The following is a 17,285-nucleotide window of genomic DNA, read 5'->3' on the forward strand; positions in this document are numbered from 1 at the left end:
GATTTGGAGTCATAAAAGTTCTTCAATATAAGTTCAATATGTTTTAAATATATGGCCTATTTTAAAGTTGTCTTTTAAACTAGGTTAAACTGTTAAACAGTGCGAAATATTGATAGACATATCATCATCATCAGCCCATATATGTTCCCACTGCTGGGACACGGGCCTCCTATTAGGGTACAGGCCATAATCCACCACGCTGGCCAAGTGCGTGTTGGCGGATGACACATGTCGTCGAACTTTTTAATTCTTCGACATGTCGGTTTCCTCACGATGTTTTCCTTCACCGTTCGAGCAGTGGTGATGTTACAACATGCGCAGATAAATTGAAAAATCAATTTATTCCTGCGCGCTCGCCTGGTCTAAGGTCTCACCACTGAGCCACCACTGCGCTGATAGACATATGGTTTTATTTTATTCTTATGTAAAATGATAAAATCCGTATCGAAAATGTAATCTCTGTAAATATGTGTCTTAATATTTCTAATCTCCTTTTGCTTTTCTCTGCTCGATTTTTCTCACTAGATAATTAATTAATTAGACGTTCATAGAATGTTCTTATTGCTGACATTGTATTATTATGCAAAAAAGTTTACTACGTACAAGACTAATTATTATTTATTATTATTGTATTGATTTCGTCCGTAAATAAGTTTAAGTTAATAAAAATCATCTCTCTAGTCTATTTAAATTCTGATTTGATCCTTTGAAAAATAATTGCTACATTAGCTTTTATTGAATAGCCTTCGATATTGAGGTGTTAACATTTAGTGAAAGCAAACACGAGAAACATTTGAAAAATATCAATGTTAGTTTCAACAGAAGGTAATCTAAGTGAGTGTCATTACACAAACAATAGTCAATCACGCATTAGATGTCATCTGTTATTAATCCAATATTATCACGGAAACTTTTGAAATTTGATGCAACATGTATGTAACTTAATTAAACACACTATGTGATTAAATTGAAACTTCGTAATTATACGAGCGTACCGCAATAAAGAACACGATACAATCGCCTTTCATCATGTGAAATTCTATATTTATCTACCTTTGTGCCATTCAACGTGGAGTTAATGTTTACGCTAGAACCTATCGGGTTTCTGAACGGACCATCGGATTAGGACCCTATTGTACTTCCCCAAATTCACATGCAAATGGACAAAACGTGCGGAAATATAATTAGCGACGACGGACAAGAATCCGCAGGTCTTAGGGTCACGCACCTTGACCGTGCAGAAACAAACCGGTCTATTTGTTGTCTCGCCTTTAATTAATGTTTTCGGTAACGTTGACCGATGTCCGGCCAGCGCTAGGGACTTTTTGCAACTCAATCCGTGGGAACGCGTTGGCACGTAACGCGATTGCATCTTTATGTCGGCTAGTAAGAGAAGTTTTCCCAGAATTTCGACCATTACGCTCCGCCTGGAGCGTCATACGGAACATGTCACAGTTATTATGCACGATAATATCTCTCTGTGACGCAGTGGGCAAACCGCCCGCGGTATTCTCGTAATTCTAAGTTCTGATTGTTGCTACGATTACGTCGTTAAATTAATATTCGGGTGGTAAAAATGTTTTATTGTCTATAAGCGTCGGTCAGTGTGGATTCTCACGGTGCCGCTTCGGTCGTCTAATCCAAACATGTCCAGTCTTACGGTCAGTTGGTCAACAAAGCCCGCACCTGGTTATGGACGCGAATTGACACCCTCCTCAAAGCGCAACTTCGATCCTTTTGACGTACCCTTTGTACAAATAGGCGTGCGTTGTATGCAAGACGTTTTACTTTAGAAAGACGCAAACATTGCTATAATTTGCAGCCCCTGGGAACGGTAAAGAATGCGTGATGTTTTTGACATGTCTTGTGGGCTTATAAAGGCGGCCATTGTCCTTGATTTCCGTTGAACAACGATGAATTTTTCGCTAGGATTGATTAAATGTAAAGAGTCCGTTGATGTGTCAAGGCATATCTTGCGATTGAAGGAAATTGAGGTTATTATGAATTGGATTATAATAACGCAGGTAATAATAACATTGAAGAATCGTCGTCCAACATAGATCGCAAGCCTTTTTATTAGGGTCTATAAATTCATAATACATACGAATTTTTCGCGAAACAATTTCCATAAAATCAATGAACATTAAAATTCAGCTCGTACCCTCGTTCAAGCACCGTGATAGCAAAAATCTTTCTAAATGACCGGTCCAGTACAAAAAGTTATTAAGATATTACAAACAATGTGCTTGATTGATGCCCTTAAACAAAAGGTGTCCGTTAAAATGACGGGCGGACCCGCGGCCTATTGTATGCCAACTTTATGCACTTTTAATGAACCGGTTTTTAATGTATTTTAATTAATCATCTATTTTTATCTTTGTTATGTATTTTTCTAACCCAGTCAATATAATAAATGCGAATGTTTGTATGTTTCTATAACGTATGTTTTTGTTCAAATACGTTGAAACTACTGCGTTATTGTGGTTCAAAATGTTGTATGTAGATAGATAATTAAAAACAAGACGCTGTAAAAGATAAATTTGTTAAAACGCATTTGAATCACTTTGATACAGACTCCATTAAACTCCATATCAAAAAAGTGTACATACTATTAGACGCAACAAATGCATTATCACCCCGATATAAATCAGATAACGAATCTAATCGCGAACAAGTTAGAATTACAGAAAACATATCACTAACAAATCTTGTTTTATCAACATTCAATGAAAGCTTTCAACCGCCACACTGCATCCGATCGAAAAAACAACAAAGAAATCTCAACCAGATCTTATAAGGCGATTATCAGGCGACAAAGAAGCACGCTCTTTTATTTTTTATTAATAGTTAATCTCGTTGAACGTTTGCACCTTTCTTTTGTTTGTTGACATCAAACAAATCGTTTGTTGAACAATATACGAGGTGAGATCCTAATGGGGTGTACAAGGGTTCATAAGAGCAGCGGGTGACCGGACCTTCCTGTGGCCTTATCTAGGGTCGTAATGTACCTAATGCTGAGGTGTTATGAAGAAACCGTAATTGTCATGCTAATGTCCAGTTGTGTTTTGTTTGTGAGATGACCATTCTGTTGTATGTTGAGAGCTTTATACTGTTCCGTCTAAACTCTAAAGTGTTTAATGCAAAGAGATTTTTGATCTTTAAGAAGCCCTATATTATGTTTGTGTGTCATCTATTTTTGCAATACTTTGATATCTATTATTTAAATGATATTAAACCTTACAAAATTTAAGACACGATACATTTATGTAATATGTATCTATACTTAGCTCTATAGGTATAAATTGGATACTTGTTAATAACTTATCTAAAGATTTAATTGCAAGATAGCGTAGTATAAGATAGTGACAAAGCGGTGTACCTATGTTTTAGAAATTGCTTGCAAAACTCTACTGTTACACGATTGTTGCATAGTCCTAGTATTAAAGTTTAAAATATACTATCATACAGATAATAAACAAGCTTTAAATTTTCATAAAAAAAGGCAAATAAACCTGCAAGTTTTCACTCTTTTTGAGTAGTGGTGCAATTCAAAAACCGAATAATAAATAAAAAATTAACAATTCATCGATAAGTTTTACCACGTGTTAAGAAAGCGCTTGATGAAATAAAACAAAAAATGTCTTCATATAATAAACACGGCAGTGTTAAAAATGATAAAAAACGACAGCGTAACAGCCTTTTATAAATGTGTGTCACAAAGTGAAGCCTTCTGTGGGCTCGTCGCTTTGTAGTGGGTGGATCGTAAAATATTATGAGACAAGCCATTTAGCTTTGAAAATGGATAGGTTAAAATATGCGACGTTTTTATAACATGGAAAAACTTAATTTCACTGGAAAATGCTTACGTAACAAATATTTTTCTTTTGCCAATTTTAAAGATACAGATTTTTAATTTTGTGACTGATTTATAGTTATTTGGTATAAGATTCTATTAAACCTAAACCAGGCAACGAATTCTCTAAAACGTTTATTAACTTCCAATAGATGAAAATGATAGACCACATCTCATCAAATTAATCGACGAAGCAATAAAACACTTGAAATTCAATTAGCCACAGAAAACAATTCCCAATCTAACTCTGTATCATTAATATCATTAATCAAGTGCTGTCTTTAAAACAATAACCATCTATATTAATTCTAAAATAATAATCTCTTAAACATAATCTGAACGTGGATAGTGCCCTTGGCCAGTTGTCCAACTAATAACTAGTAAGATTAATGATTTCACTAATTACACTCGCGACAATCAAGTGCTTAGGCTTTTTGTTCAAAGGCATCTAATTTAATAAGTTTTAAATTGATCGCCATAAAAAGCAATGGAATTTTTTGTGATGCGTAAGTACCCATGTACCCACTGACATTGAGATGGTTGATGCTTATGATTTAATTAATAATGGACTACGTAGGTAAAATTTCCACACGTTTGTGAGAACAATTTTGTACTTATACCAGCAAAAGGAATTTTATATTAAGATTGTCATACAAATAGGTATACGAATACAAACAGGTGATTATGAAAAACTAGAGCATTATATTCGCGAATGTAAAAACCATGAGATTTTAAAGGTTAACACTAATGTCACGTTATGGATTGTCACAGAACTGGTTTAAAATATATAGTTAAGAAATACGCAAGGATCATATTTATATACAAAACACTAATAATACATTTAACTTCTTGTATATAAAGTGTATTAAAATTATTCAGTGCGCAATAAATATTGTGTTGGACAGTTAAAATTTCAAGATGCAATTAGGTTGCGTATTCCGAGGTCGTAATATGGTCTACACTAATATTATAAAGAGGAAAACTTTGTTTGTTTGTTTGATTGTAATGAATAGGCTCATAAACTACTGGACCGATTTTAAAAATTCTTTCACCATTCGAAAGCTATATTATCCACGAGTAATACAGGATAGGTTTTATCCCGGAAATTCCACGGGGACGGGAACTATGCGAGTTTTTCTTTGAAACCGCGGGCGGAGCCACCGGCGGAAAGCTAGTAAGTTATAACCATAGAAATCTAAATAAAAATATTATACAACTTAATACTTATTACTTAGTACTTACATAGTAACGTTATGTACCGGCGGACAAAGAGAAAATGTTTAATAACACATGTTTTAAATGTCCTTTAGTGAAATATGTTAGTTTTTTAACGGTTTGTAACAATGGGGCAATTTTTAGCGTGTTAATGTTTTAATAATATTTGTTAGATATTTAAGGTATTATTAGATTTGATAGTTTTGGCATAATAGTTGAAGTTCAAGCTATTTTCCTCGCTTTTAATAAAGTTATTAGCAGTAAATTAACTCAACTAAGCACTCATTAATTAAATAAATTCTTAACCTATCATAGTAATTGTTGATGTTGAAGTTACTACTTAATCAACAAAATAGCTACCATAGGCATTTTGTGACTTACTGCCTTACCCTTTAATATCTCTATTATTATCGATGTTAATGTCATTATTTAAGTATATTCAGAAATAAAGTATCTTCTATAATAAATACGTGGTAAGGCCACTACAATTACAATGGTATCAAACACAGTATCAAATAGTCATGACAATCTTCAAACATTATATCTCAATTCACTACTACATACTAACAGCTAACTACTTCATCAAATGCACACACATATCCACCTACCTTCTCTCCTCATGCCCATCTTGAGGCATTTTCGCAGTCTACAGTACTGGCACTGGTTCCTATGGTGCTGGTCGATGGGACAGTTCCGATTGCCCCTACAGGAGTACGTCAGGTTCCGCCTGACAGACCGCTTGAAGAAGGACTTGCAACCTGGAAGGAAATAAGGCTGTAAATAACTATGTTCCGGGTAGTTGTACTTTGTCATCACTACAAGATATGAAACAAAGTCGCTTCCCGCGTGTCTGTATAGTTTAGATCTGTTAAACTACACAACGGATTTTGATGCAGTTTTTATCAACAGGAAGGTTTTTGGATATAATTTATTGGTTTAAGACAAAGCCGAAGCCGCTAGTATCGAATAATTAAATGAAATAAACACACACTCTGCTATAATCCGTAAGTTTTTATTTAGATAAAAAAAATCAGAAATCTTTATAAGTTGGACAAAGGCTAATGATGAACCTGATAGAAAAATCTATACTAATATTAATAAAATTAACTGCGTTAAAAACAACCGACTTCAAAAACGAAAAAGTAAAAAATAAAAAAGATTTGATATTATTAATTACTACATATTATTTAGATGTGCTATTTATTAAATAGGTTTGATGTCGGTGCACGGGCTTAATACTAAGTGCTTAGTGTTTGGCAACGACTTCAAACCTATTTAATAAATAGCACATCTAAATAATATGTAGTAATTAATAATATCAAATCTTTTTTATTTTTTACTTTTTCGTTTTTGAAGTCGGTTGTTTTTAACGCAGTTAATTGACATCAAACCTATTTAATAAATAGCACATCTAAATAATATGTAGTAATTAATAATATCAAATCTTTTTTATTTTTTACTTTTTCGTTTTTGAAGTCGGTTGTTTTTAACGCAGTTAATTTTATTTAATACTTTTTAGTGTAATTTTCAACACGAATCAAACGAGCCCAAACTCGATAAAGTTGAGTCAATATATTACTGAGTTCCTATGGCCACCTTCCGATTCCATCATCAAATCAGCTCTATGTCATGATAATGTTTCATCGCTATCCAATTTACACACTTATACAAAATTTCAGCTCAATCGGTTACCGGGAAGTGAATCAAAGTTACTTGCTACATTCCAATTAAGTCATCGAGTACAGACAAAAATGCTCATAAAATAAAAACTACTGGGGCTAGCCGAATAAAATTTTTATGGGACCAATTCGACACCATCCTGCATCGAACAAAAAAAGAATCACGTAAATCGGTTCAGAAACCTCGGAGTAATCGGTGTACATACATAAAAAAAAAAAAAAAAAAAATATACCGGCCGAATTGATAACCTCCTCCTTTTTTTTTGAAGTCGGTTAAAAAGCTGAAGAGTTTGTTTGAACGCGCTAATCTCAGGAACTACTGGTCCGATTTGAAAAATTATTTCGGTGTTAGATAGCCCATTTATCGAGGAAGGCTATATATATATCATCACGCTATAAGACCAACAGGAGTCAGGACGCGGCCACGCGGGTGAAACCGCGCGGCGCGGCTAGTAGTGAATAATGTTATAAAAATCTGGTAATTATCAATTTATTTATTTATTCATAGAGTTAACTGATAGCTGTTATTAAAATGATTATTCAAGTTGTAAATACTCCAATTATAAGATACATGTAGTCGTAGAGATTGTGCGACAAAAATTCCAATAAAATAAAATTAAAATAATTAAAATTGTAACTTACTATTGACTGAAAAATCGTATTCATATTTACCTGAAACTATGTTTTTTGTATCTATGTTTTATGTTTGATTTTAATTTTTAAAATTAAATAGGAACAAAGGTTAAGCTCTAAAGGTTGTGCAAATAACTATCAAATATTTTCAAGTACTTTCGTCCACACTATCAAAGCTCTTTGGTGGGTAAATTCTTATAATGCTAGGCCAAAACTTGTAGCTTTTTTTCTTTTCTCTTGCGATTATTAGTTTAAAATAAACTTCTAGTCTAGATAAATAAGCCTAGTGTCACATACATTACGAAAACAGCGTGGGCGGATCGGAATTCTTTTTAAATCAGTAGTTCTAACATGTTAGCTCGCCTTGTTATATCTTAAGTGTTATTTAATTGTATTAACATAATCGAATAAATCACGACTACCCAATATCGATAATTCGACCATTTGTATGGAGGTATACGAGAGGTAGAAAATCTTAATGAGATGGTACCTCATGAATATATTTGCTTTTGGAGTTCCTCTTTAAATATTGTAAGAATGTTTGTTTAGTCGTGACTTATTAACTATGTATTATAGTGAATAGTGATGATTTGTTTTTTCTATGAGTAGATAGGATAAATTTTAAATTCTGAAATGTGTTGGCTTCGAGACGTAGAGAACTTTGTGACATTATTTTTATAAACGTTCTAGGGTACGTCTGCAAACTATTATTTACCTTGTATTGTGTGAATTTTATTTTAAAGCATATTTAAATTAAAATTGCAATGAGTTTTCTTTGATTTATTGTACGGAACCAAAGTAAAACAAGCGAGACTTGCGTTATCTATTTTATTTGTATTTGCATTAGAAAAATCATGAATGGCGCCAAAGAAATGTGTGTTATAGATAGCTAAATAGCACAATAAGACTTTATTAAGCTTTTTTTGATGCGATTAACGTATGTTAATTGATTTTATATTAGCGTTTTATTATAAATTATCGATGAATGGAAGAAAAATTCTTGTTAAAATTTTAATTTATGCACATAAATACCTTTATATTATATGAAAAAAATGACGGCCAATAAAGTTTTATTTATATGTTATAGAAATTTCGAATATTTGCGCACAGATTATAAATAAGAATTATACTGATAGTGGCACAAAATAAACAAATAAAATGTAAAACTAAAATTTAAATAATGATAATAAATTTTAGTTGTGCCAATTCGTATACTATAAATAACGTTTACAACATGATCAATATTAATTAGTAAAAGTTTTGATATATTTCGACGAGTCTGAAATTTATTTGGAAATTATAAAACATCTTTATTTATCCTCAATAGTAATAATTTTTTTTATATCCTACGTTTAAATACTTTCTAAGCAATTGATAAAATAAGTGAAAGCAAAAACAATAACATTCCAATTAAGTTAACATTTTCCACCAGTCGTAGGTATCATTCTATAGAAAAAACTTTATCAAAATTCGATCACTAGTTTCTTTACTTACACACATAAAATAACTACTGTCTTACAAATAATTACTATTCATAAAAGTCAGCCATTTTAAACCGTCCAACACGAAGACGAAAAATTTAAACATATTTCAAATAAAGACATTACATAATAAGATAGATATTAATGATATCAAGGCACGCGAGTGTGAACATAGTTAAATACTTTCTTATTAAAATATTCAAATTACATGATAATCTATATTAGATTATGGCCCGACATTGCCACATCGCTTCAAACTTAACTGTATTTAAAGTTAACAAGAAATGCATAGTTATTGACTGTTTAAATCAGGATTTATGTCGGAATACTATTCCCTTATTTTATGAAGCGACAAAATAGTTCATTCGAAAAACTGAGACTACGAACCTATCTAGTATCTAACTATCTATAGTTAATAAGATCTATCCTATAATCTCACTTTTAAATATTAGCTATGTATTAAATTGAAAAAATAATGGCCCTACCAAAAATATAGTTAACATATCGATATGTGATACTTACCTTATACCTATAGCGCACTTTTTAGATAATATTTTACTTAAAACACAATATTACATGGACGATATTTACTTTTACAAAAATACTAATTCGTTACAAAAATATCCATTCCATTCCACAGACTGACAGTCTCCATAAAGCGGAAAGACAGATAACATAAACATTATTCGAATAAGCTCTATAATCGCATTTCCAAGAAGCTAGGAGCGCTAGGTTCCACATTTTGGATGCAACGTACCGTTAACCACGTATTCTGATAATCGTGTAGGCGCACTTGTATCACAGATTACTAAATAGTTACTACGTCTATGCTTTATGCTTCGACTTTTGTATCTTCACTGAAAACGCGGGATAAAATAGAAAAGAAAATTTAAAATTGGAATGTTGACATTTGCTTTTTTTTATAAGATAGTTGCCAGCTTTGATACCAATATGTGGTAAAAAAAATAAAAATATAATAATCGTAATTAATATTATTATTTCTTTCTAATTTAATAAGTATTAATTACAATTTTCGATTTAAAACCTCGTATCATTAAGACCTTCAGAACCTCAGATCCACGTCTTTATTTACCAACATTAAAAAAATCGATTGATTTAAAATTAGAAACTACAATTCGCCCACAGACTAAAAAGCATCCCGCGTTAGCACGAGAACAACGCGGTTCCCAATTACCGCAATCGCTGGGAAATATCTCTCAAATTGCGCGCGCATGATAACCGGTGCATTGACATTGCGATTTCAAATGAAAACATGGCGCACACGGAACTATATGAATTATGTTTAGTTGTATAGAAGTGCAAGAAAATTTAGTATTTATTGATAATCATTAATAATGATAAGTATATAGGCAGGTATTTGAATTGGATTTGAGAAATATTTGCCCATAAATAATATTATTTATAATTAAACAGAAAACTGTTCCGTCAATCACATAGGTAAGTAACTAAATCCAGCTGAATACCTTATTTCTAAGAAATAAGGTATTCAGCTGGATTGTATTAATAAAAAATAAACATGAATTGAAAGCTTAGAGTAGGTAAGTACACTGACTTCAAGAATTAAAGTTATCTAACTGTTTTGTACGAACTCAGAAGATAGGTAGTAAAAGCATAAAATATACAAAAAATCTATTAATTTTACAACAAAATAATTTTGCACGTACCTGGCGAATTACCTAGATACTAGGTATACCTAACACACTCTTAATTAATAATAGTCAAACCAAAACCAATATTAATACCATTCCAATACTAGCACCAAGACTTAGGTACTAATAATGTACAATTAATTTTAAATATCATGCATTTATTGTAAACAGGTTGTATATAAACGCAAGGTTGACTTTTTATTGCAACTATAATTTGTTACCTTGAAATATGGCCTATTAAACCATTAAACCTTTAGTGTTCACGACGAGGCCTATTTATGTAATATTTTTGAGTTACTACAAAAGCACTAAAGACCCTTCCATTGTCCATAGCCTTTTAAACTGTTCAAATAGCAATACATCTTGGTGATATTTTTTATCTTTATTTTCATCATAGATAGGTATCATCTTAGAGTCATCATCATCATAATCGTAACTGGCAACACTTCGAAGAATTAAAAAAATTAAAATAAGGCTGTAACTACATTCACGAAATTCCATACGATTTTTTTTTTATTTGAAATGTCTTTGCCTGCTCTGTAACTTTTTAATCTTCTATCCAAAGTAATTTGCCTGTTAAAAATTAATTTATGCATGATCGTTATTAAAATTTATAACTACGACAGCCAATAGTAAATACCCACTTATACTTATAAAATGTTTTATGAATCACCATTTTGCTTTAGGCGTTAACATTCTTAATTTAATGTGATTATAATAATATATCGTGATGCTTGAAAATATTGTCAACATATTTTAATCATGGGTCAACGACCGGTAAGTACTTTTTATGTATTTATATTTAGCCAAATAATAGACGAATATTTTCAACAATTTTTTAATTTTTTTTTAAGAAATATTTAGGTTTTTGTTACAAAGTTTTATACCTACTGAGTCGTAATCCATAAAACATTACAACATAATATGCGGATATAAATATCTGTCTGTCTGCTATGTTTTCACGCATTCGTGTCAACAAAGATTTTTATAAATTTTTATATACTTGCTATTATCTATAAATCTTTAAAAAATACCTATACCTAGTCGTATTAACCAATAGAATAAGGAATATTATACTAAAAATGTATGTCATATATTTTATAGATAAACTACATGAAATAATATAAGTACAGGGGCCGTATGACTTCTTATTTCCAGACAGTTTACGCCGAGAATTGAACTGACTGGCAAATTCATATTATGATCGCAATAACCAACATTGCTTAATTATGGTATAATATATGAATTTGCCATTCAGTTCACGGCGTAAACTGTCTGGAAATAAGAAGTCATACGGCCCCAGAACATGTTACTAAAATCTATTAAGAAATGAATTTAGAAATTGAATTAGATGGAAATCAATTGAGCGGCGATCGCTTCATCAATCACAATGTACTGAAAATCATTAGCCCGTATGGAGATGGCCTGTAATTATTAATTTATAACCGACTGAGAAAGTAATTAAGATTTTGTTCCCTTTTCTTATCAATGTTGTGTGTGAACAATGGACTTTTGAAGTTGATATAGATAATAAATATGTATAAGTAGGTATGGAAGTCAGAAAATATGTATATTATTTATTCTTGAATATAGGCAAGATATTTATATGAAAATTCACAGTTACATTGTAGTATTTTATGTTAGAAAACAAAATACTGAATTAAGTAGAGTGAACCTTTATTATAGTGTCCTTATCCCCGCGGTTTTACCCGCATTGCTCCGCTCCTGTTGGTCTTAGCGTGATGATATTTAACCTATAGCCTTCCTCGATAAGTGATCTATCTAACACCACAAGAGTTTTTCAAATCAGACCGGTAGTTCCTGAGATTAGCGCGTTCAAACAAACAACAAACAAACTCTTCAGCTTTATAATATTAGTATAGATTAGTATATTAATATATTTCTATTAGCCAATAGGATTAGTATAGATTTACTTAATATATATTTTACAAAGACACACACTTATGGTAGATATTAAGAAATCAAAATCACATTAAATAAAACATAATTCCTTTAAAGCGTTCCATTATACGAAGCATAAAAGAAGAAGTGAAATGAAAAATTATCCTCCCTAACGAAGTTTGAGCCTAATGATCTAGGTCCTTTTTTTTTTTTTTTTTTTTTTTTTTTTTTTTTTTTTTTTTTTTTTTTTTTTAAAGTGGGGAAATCTTCGAAAGATACCCACGGCCCCCGGGGAAGGAGCCGTGGGTTATGTCGGATTCTTACCGACTAAAACCCCACTGTGTTCCGTCAAGCCGCGCAGTTAACCGGGGCCGCGGGTACTCCTTTGAAATCGTCCACGACCACGGCAGCGGACGCCCGGTAGCGGGCCCACCTCCGTTAGTACTCTACTCTACGACTGCGCGCGTACGCGCCTCCTCATTCCTCTGCGAGGTGGCATGAGCGGAACACGTCTCTTGCCGCCTCATCGCCCCGGACGATGGAGCACTCCCCGCCCCATCGTCCAGAGCCCATCGTTAGGGAGGCAGGTCACGATCGCTAGCGATCGCGACACGGCGTCGTCGCCTTGAAGGTCGCAGGCGCCGCCTCGGGTCCGCGAGAGGGTTCCTCTCACGAGCCCGCTCCGCCTCCTCCTTTCGTGCCATCACCTCCTCGCAGAAGGCGACCACCGCACCCCAGGACCTGTTGTCCCTGACCATGACGCGAACCACGGACGGTAGCGAGAGATCCGGCCCCACAGCAGCGACCAAACGCTGTCTATCCACGGACCACGCAGGACACACACTCAGCGTGTGGTCCGCAGTGTCCTCCTCGCTCGTACACCAATGGCAGGCCATGGTTGGCTCCCGAATCGCGACTCGACACAGGTATCGCCCGAAACATCCGTGTCCAGACAGCACCTGTGTCAAGCGGAACGTGAGAGCCCCATGCCGTCTGTTGCACCACTCTGAAAGGACCGGCTGGATGGCTTCCACCGTCCTTACGCCCACGGTAGGGTTCTCGAGCCGCCGCGCCCACTCCTCCATTAGACGCTCGCGAGCCGTGGCCCTCCAGCGCGACACCTCATCGGAATTTGGTTCCATCCCCAAAGACCTGGACCCGGAAATTCGGCAGTACACCTCTGCAAGTACCGCAGCGTCGAGTTCCCATGGGGGGGTTCCGGCTAGTGCGCAGGCTGCCTCAAAAGAGACAGTCCGATATGCCCTCGATATTCTTAATGCCATGACCCGCTGCGGACGACGCAGAAGGGGTCTGGTCCGGGCATTAAGAGAGTCAGCCCAGATGGGCGCACCGTAAAGGGCCATTGAACGGATGGCACCGGTATAAAGCCGACGACAGCCATCCCCAGGCCCCCTAAGATTGGGGAGCAAGCTTCCAAGTGCCCCGGCCGCCCCGACGAGACGGGGGGCGAGGCGACGGAAGTGCTCCACAAACGTCCAACGACCGTCTAAGACAATTCCTAAATAGCGCATTGTCTGACTGATCTCTATGGACACGCCGCCCACCTGTACACAGGAACCAGGCCCTGGTGCCCTACGGGGGCCATGGAAGCACAGCGCTTCTGACTTCTCCAAGGCCACCTTCAGACCTAGCCGGCGGATACGACTCACCACTAGATCAACGCCAGCTGTTGCCAATGAGGCTGCCTCATTGAGACAATTTCCGCGCGCCGTCACCAACGTGTCGTCGGCGTAGCATACAACTCCAATTCCTGGGAGATTCTCACCACGCAGAACCCAGTCGTAGCCGATGTTCCACAGGAGCGGTCCTAGCACCGAACCCTGTGGGACACCGCACGACATAGGCCTCTGTCTCCACCCATCCCGAGAAAGGTACGATATAGCCCTTTCTGATAGGTATGATTGTATCATCCGTATCATATATATGGGCACGCGGTGGTAGTGGAGCGCCTCCATAATGCACGTCCAGGGCAAAGTATTAAAAGCATTGGCGATATCCAACGATACCGCCAAGAGTACTCCGCCTCTGGAGACCACATCCACTGCAACAGTCTTTAAAGATAAGATTGCGTCCAGGGTAGATCGCCTCCGCCGAAAACCATACTGGCAATTGCTGAGATTTGGCCCGACTCTTTCAAGATGTTCGACGAGGCGAGCCGCCAAAATACGCTCAAGGAGCTTGCCCACCTCGTCTAGTAAAACAACCGGCCTATAAGCCGACGGCAAATCCCTGGGGCGGCCCGCCTTTTTGAGCAATACCAAGTTACCAGACTTCCATCTTACAGGAAACTGGCCTTGCTCCACGCACGCTGAAAATAAGCGCTCAACCCTGGGTCCAAGAATCGGTAGCGCAAGTGCCCAAGCTCGACTAGGTATACCGTCGGGACCAGGCGAAACCTTCTTTCTCTTAAGCCTGTCTGTAGCCGATTCCAGCTCTTCTTTCGTGACCGAAGGAACAACGGCATCATTCGATTCTTCCTGTGTTGCAATATTCCTTGACGACATGGACGGAGGAGGATGTCTCTCCCGATCAGGAAATAATGCCGCCACTACTCGCTCGAGAAATCGGGGTTCAAGTGTTTGGGTCAGGGGCGGGCCACATGGGCGGAGCTTTTGCCTCACCCATTGATACGGCCGGCCCCAGGCATCCCGATCCAGGCCACTAATCATCTCGTCCCAAGCTTCACCCTTCGAGCGGGTAATGGCTTCCTGAAGGGCAACAACGCAGGTCCTGTAGGACGTATACAATGCTGCTTCCTCCGCCTCGGTATGTCTCCTCCTTCGGCACCTGGTGTACGCCCGCCTCGCCGCCACGCAGGAAGAGCGCAGCTGGGAAATTTCGGCGGACCACCAGTAAACTTGCCGCCTGGGTGGTGTCACTCCAACGCGAGGCATAGCCGCGTCGCAAACTTGCGTCATGGCATCAGCAAGCCACGCCGCCTCCTCTTCAACAGCCACCGTTCCCTCCGGTACTGGAAGCCAGGACTGTACGATAGCGGCTTCAACCAGCAGCTCCCTATCCAGACGCCTCAACGCCCAGCGGGGTCGTCGTCCCTCACTTGGAATCGCTCGGCCGGGAATCTCCTGGTGTGAGGCGAGGCCGAAACGGATGTATTTATGGTCCGACAACGTTTCGACGTCCCCCAGAACTCTCCAGTCCCGCACACGGCGGGCAAGAGACGGACTCGCAAACGTCAGATCGACGATGGAGCCCCCCCTCCGCCGCACGCACGTGAGCACAGACCCTTGATTAAGGAGGGACAATCCGAAAGAGGCCGCCCAATCCTCAAGCACCACACCGCGCGCATCGCTCGCTGGAGATCCCCATGCTACAGATTTGGCATTAAAATCTCCGGCCAAGAGCACCGGTTGGGGATGTGCGAGATCAAGCACCTGTTTCACCTCGTCCAGGAACAGCTCAAACTCAGAGAGGCGGCGGTTGGGTGAAAAATACACGCCCACTACAGTGCCAGCACCAAACGAAGCCGCCACACAGCCTCTACGCCTCACCACCCTCTCGAGCTCAACTCCACCCCGTGCCATCAGCATGACTGTGCCATCTAGATCTCCTGCACAATTGGTCCGTGAGGGCACAGTATACGGCTCTGAAATCACCGCCATATCAATAGCCCACTCTGCCATGCTCTGGTACAGGAGATCCTGCGCACGGGCACAGTGATTGAGGTTCGCCTGGATCATTTGCAGTGAAGCCATTATTGTGTCTCCATAGCCGCTGCCTCAATAGTCGGCGCCTCAGTGGGTGCCGGAGCAGCGAGTGAGGGGGCCTTTGAGCCATCACGCGTCTGCTTTCCTTTCTTTGCCTTAGTTTTACAGGCTTGGCTCCCAAGCCGGTGATCCGCCGGACGGTTTGCCTCCGCACAGAGGACACAACGTGCGGCAGTGGCAGTGCACTGACCAGCCTTGTGTCCGACATCCCCACAACGATAGCAGATATTGCTACGGTCCACTGTAGAAGAGCATAGGGCCTGGACATGCCCCACCTCTAGACATTTGAAACAGCGCAGGGGCTTCGGGTCATTCAAACGCACCATAGCCGAGGTCCATCCAACTTGAATGCGGCCTGCTTTTGAAATCTTTTTTGCAGCTGCCACCGGACAGCTGATCCAGGCCGTGACTATGCCCCTAGGGCCAGCCCGCAAGCCCGTGCATTTAACTTGCTCTGCGGGGCATTCCCCAACACGACACACGGCAGCTGCAACCTCCTCCGCTGAGGTTGAGTCGTCCAACCCAGTGATACGCAGTTCTTCGCACTTCACTGGCCTGGACACCTTAACCACTTCGCTGTCTAAGACCTCCCTCAGTTTAACCGCCAGTACATCGGCTTGCTCCGAGCTAGCGGTGCCGGGAACCTCTAATATGCGAGCACCAGTGGCGGACCGCTTAAAGCGAACCGCACTTATGCCGATTTCCGCTAGATCAATTTTGGCTTTGGCCTCCTTCAGCACCGAGGCAAAGCTAATTCCACGGTCCTCAGCACCCGGCTGGATTGCTATCACCACCGCAGACGAAGAGGGAACCCGGAGCTTTCTAACCTTCCGGGTCGGCTGTACACTTCGCTTCTTTTTTTTCCTGTTGCGCTTCCCTACAACGGTCCAGCCCTCGTCAGATCGTTGCTGTAAGGTGATAGCACCGGGAGGCGCATTGGCACTTGCTTCTTTATCCTTCTCTTTCTGGTTACTGTTTTTCTTTCCCCCGCCCTTTTTCTTTGACCCACCCTGCGAGGGTATTGCACCCGTGGTTGCATGACTTTCGGCTGCTCTGGGCACAGGCTCGGTCCTTGCAAGAGCTGCTCTGCTTCTCGATGCGGGTAT

General features: G+C 38.6%; 1 protein-coding gene across 2 annotated transcripts in view; it reads right to left on the reverse strand.

Moving 5' to 3' along the window:
- Window positions 1-17,285, reverse strand: part of LOC123698354 (steroid receptor seven-up, isoforms B/C) — a 70,949-nt gene that overhangs the window by 52,058 nt on the left and 1,606 nt on the right. For both annotated transcript variants that reach the window (XM_045644957.1, XM_045644956.1), the window contains exon 2: window positions 5,677-5,826. In XM_045644957.1, coding sequence (XP_045500913.1) covers window positions 5,677-5,695 — 19 coding nt within the window. In that variant the 5' untranslated portion in view covers window positions 5,696-5,826. The remainder of the gene's footprint in view (window positions 1-5,676; window positions 5,827-17,285) is intronic.

Source organism: Colias croceus, chromosome 16 (genome assembly GCF_905220415.1).
Source record: "Colias croceus chromosome 16, ilColCroc2.1".
Classification (NCBI taxonomy): Eukaryota; Metazoa; Arthropoda; class Insecta; order Lepidoptera; family Pieridae; genus Colias; species Colias croceus.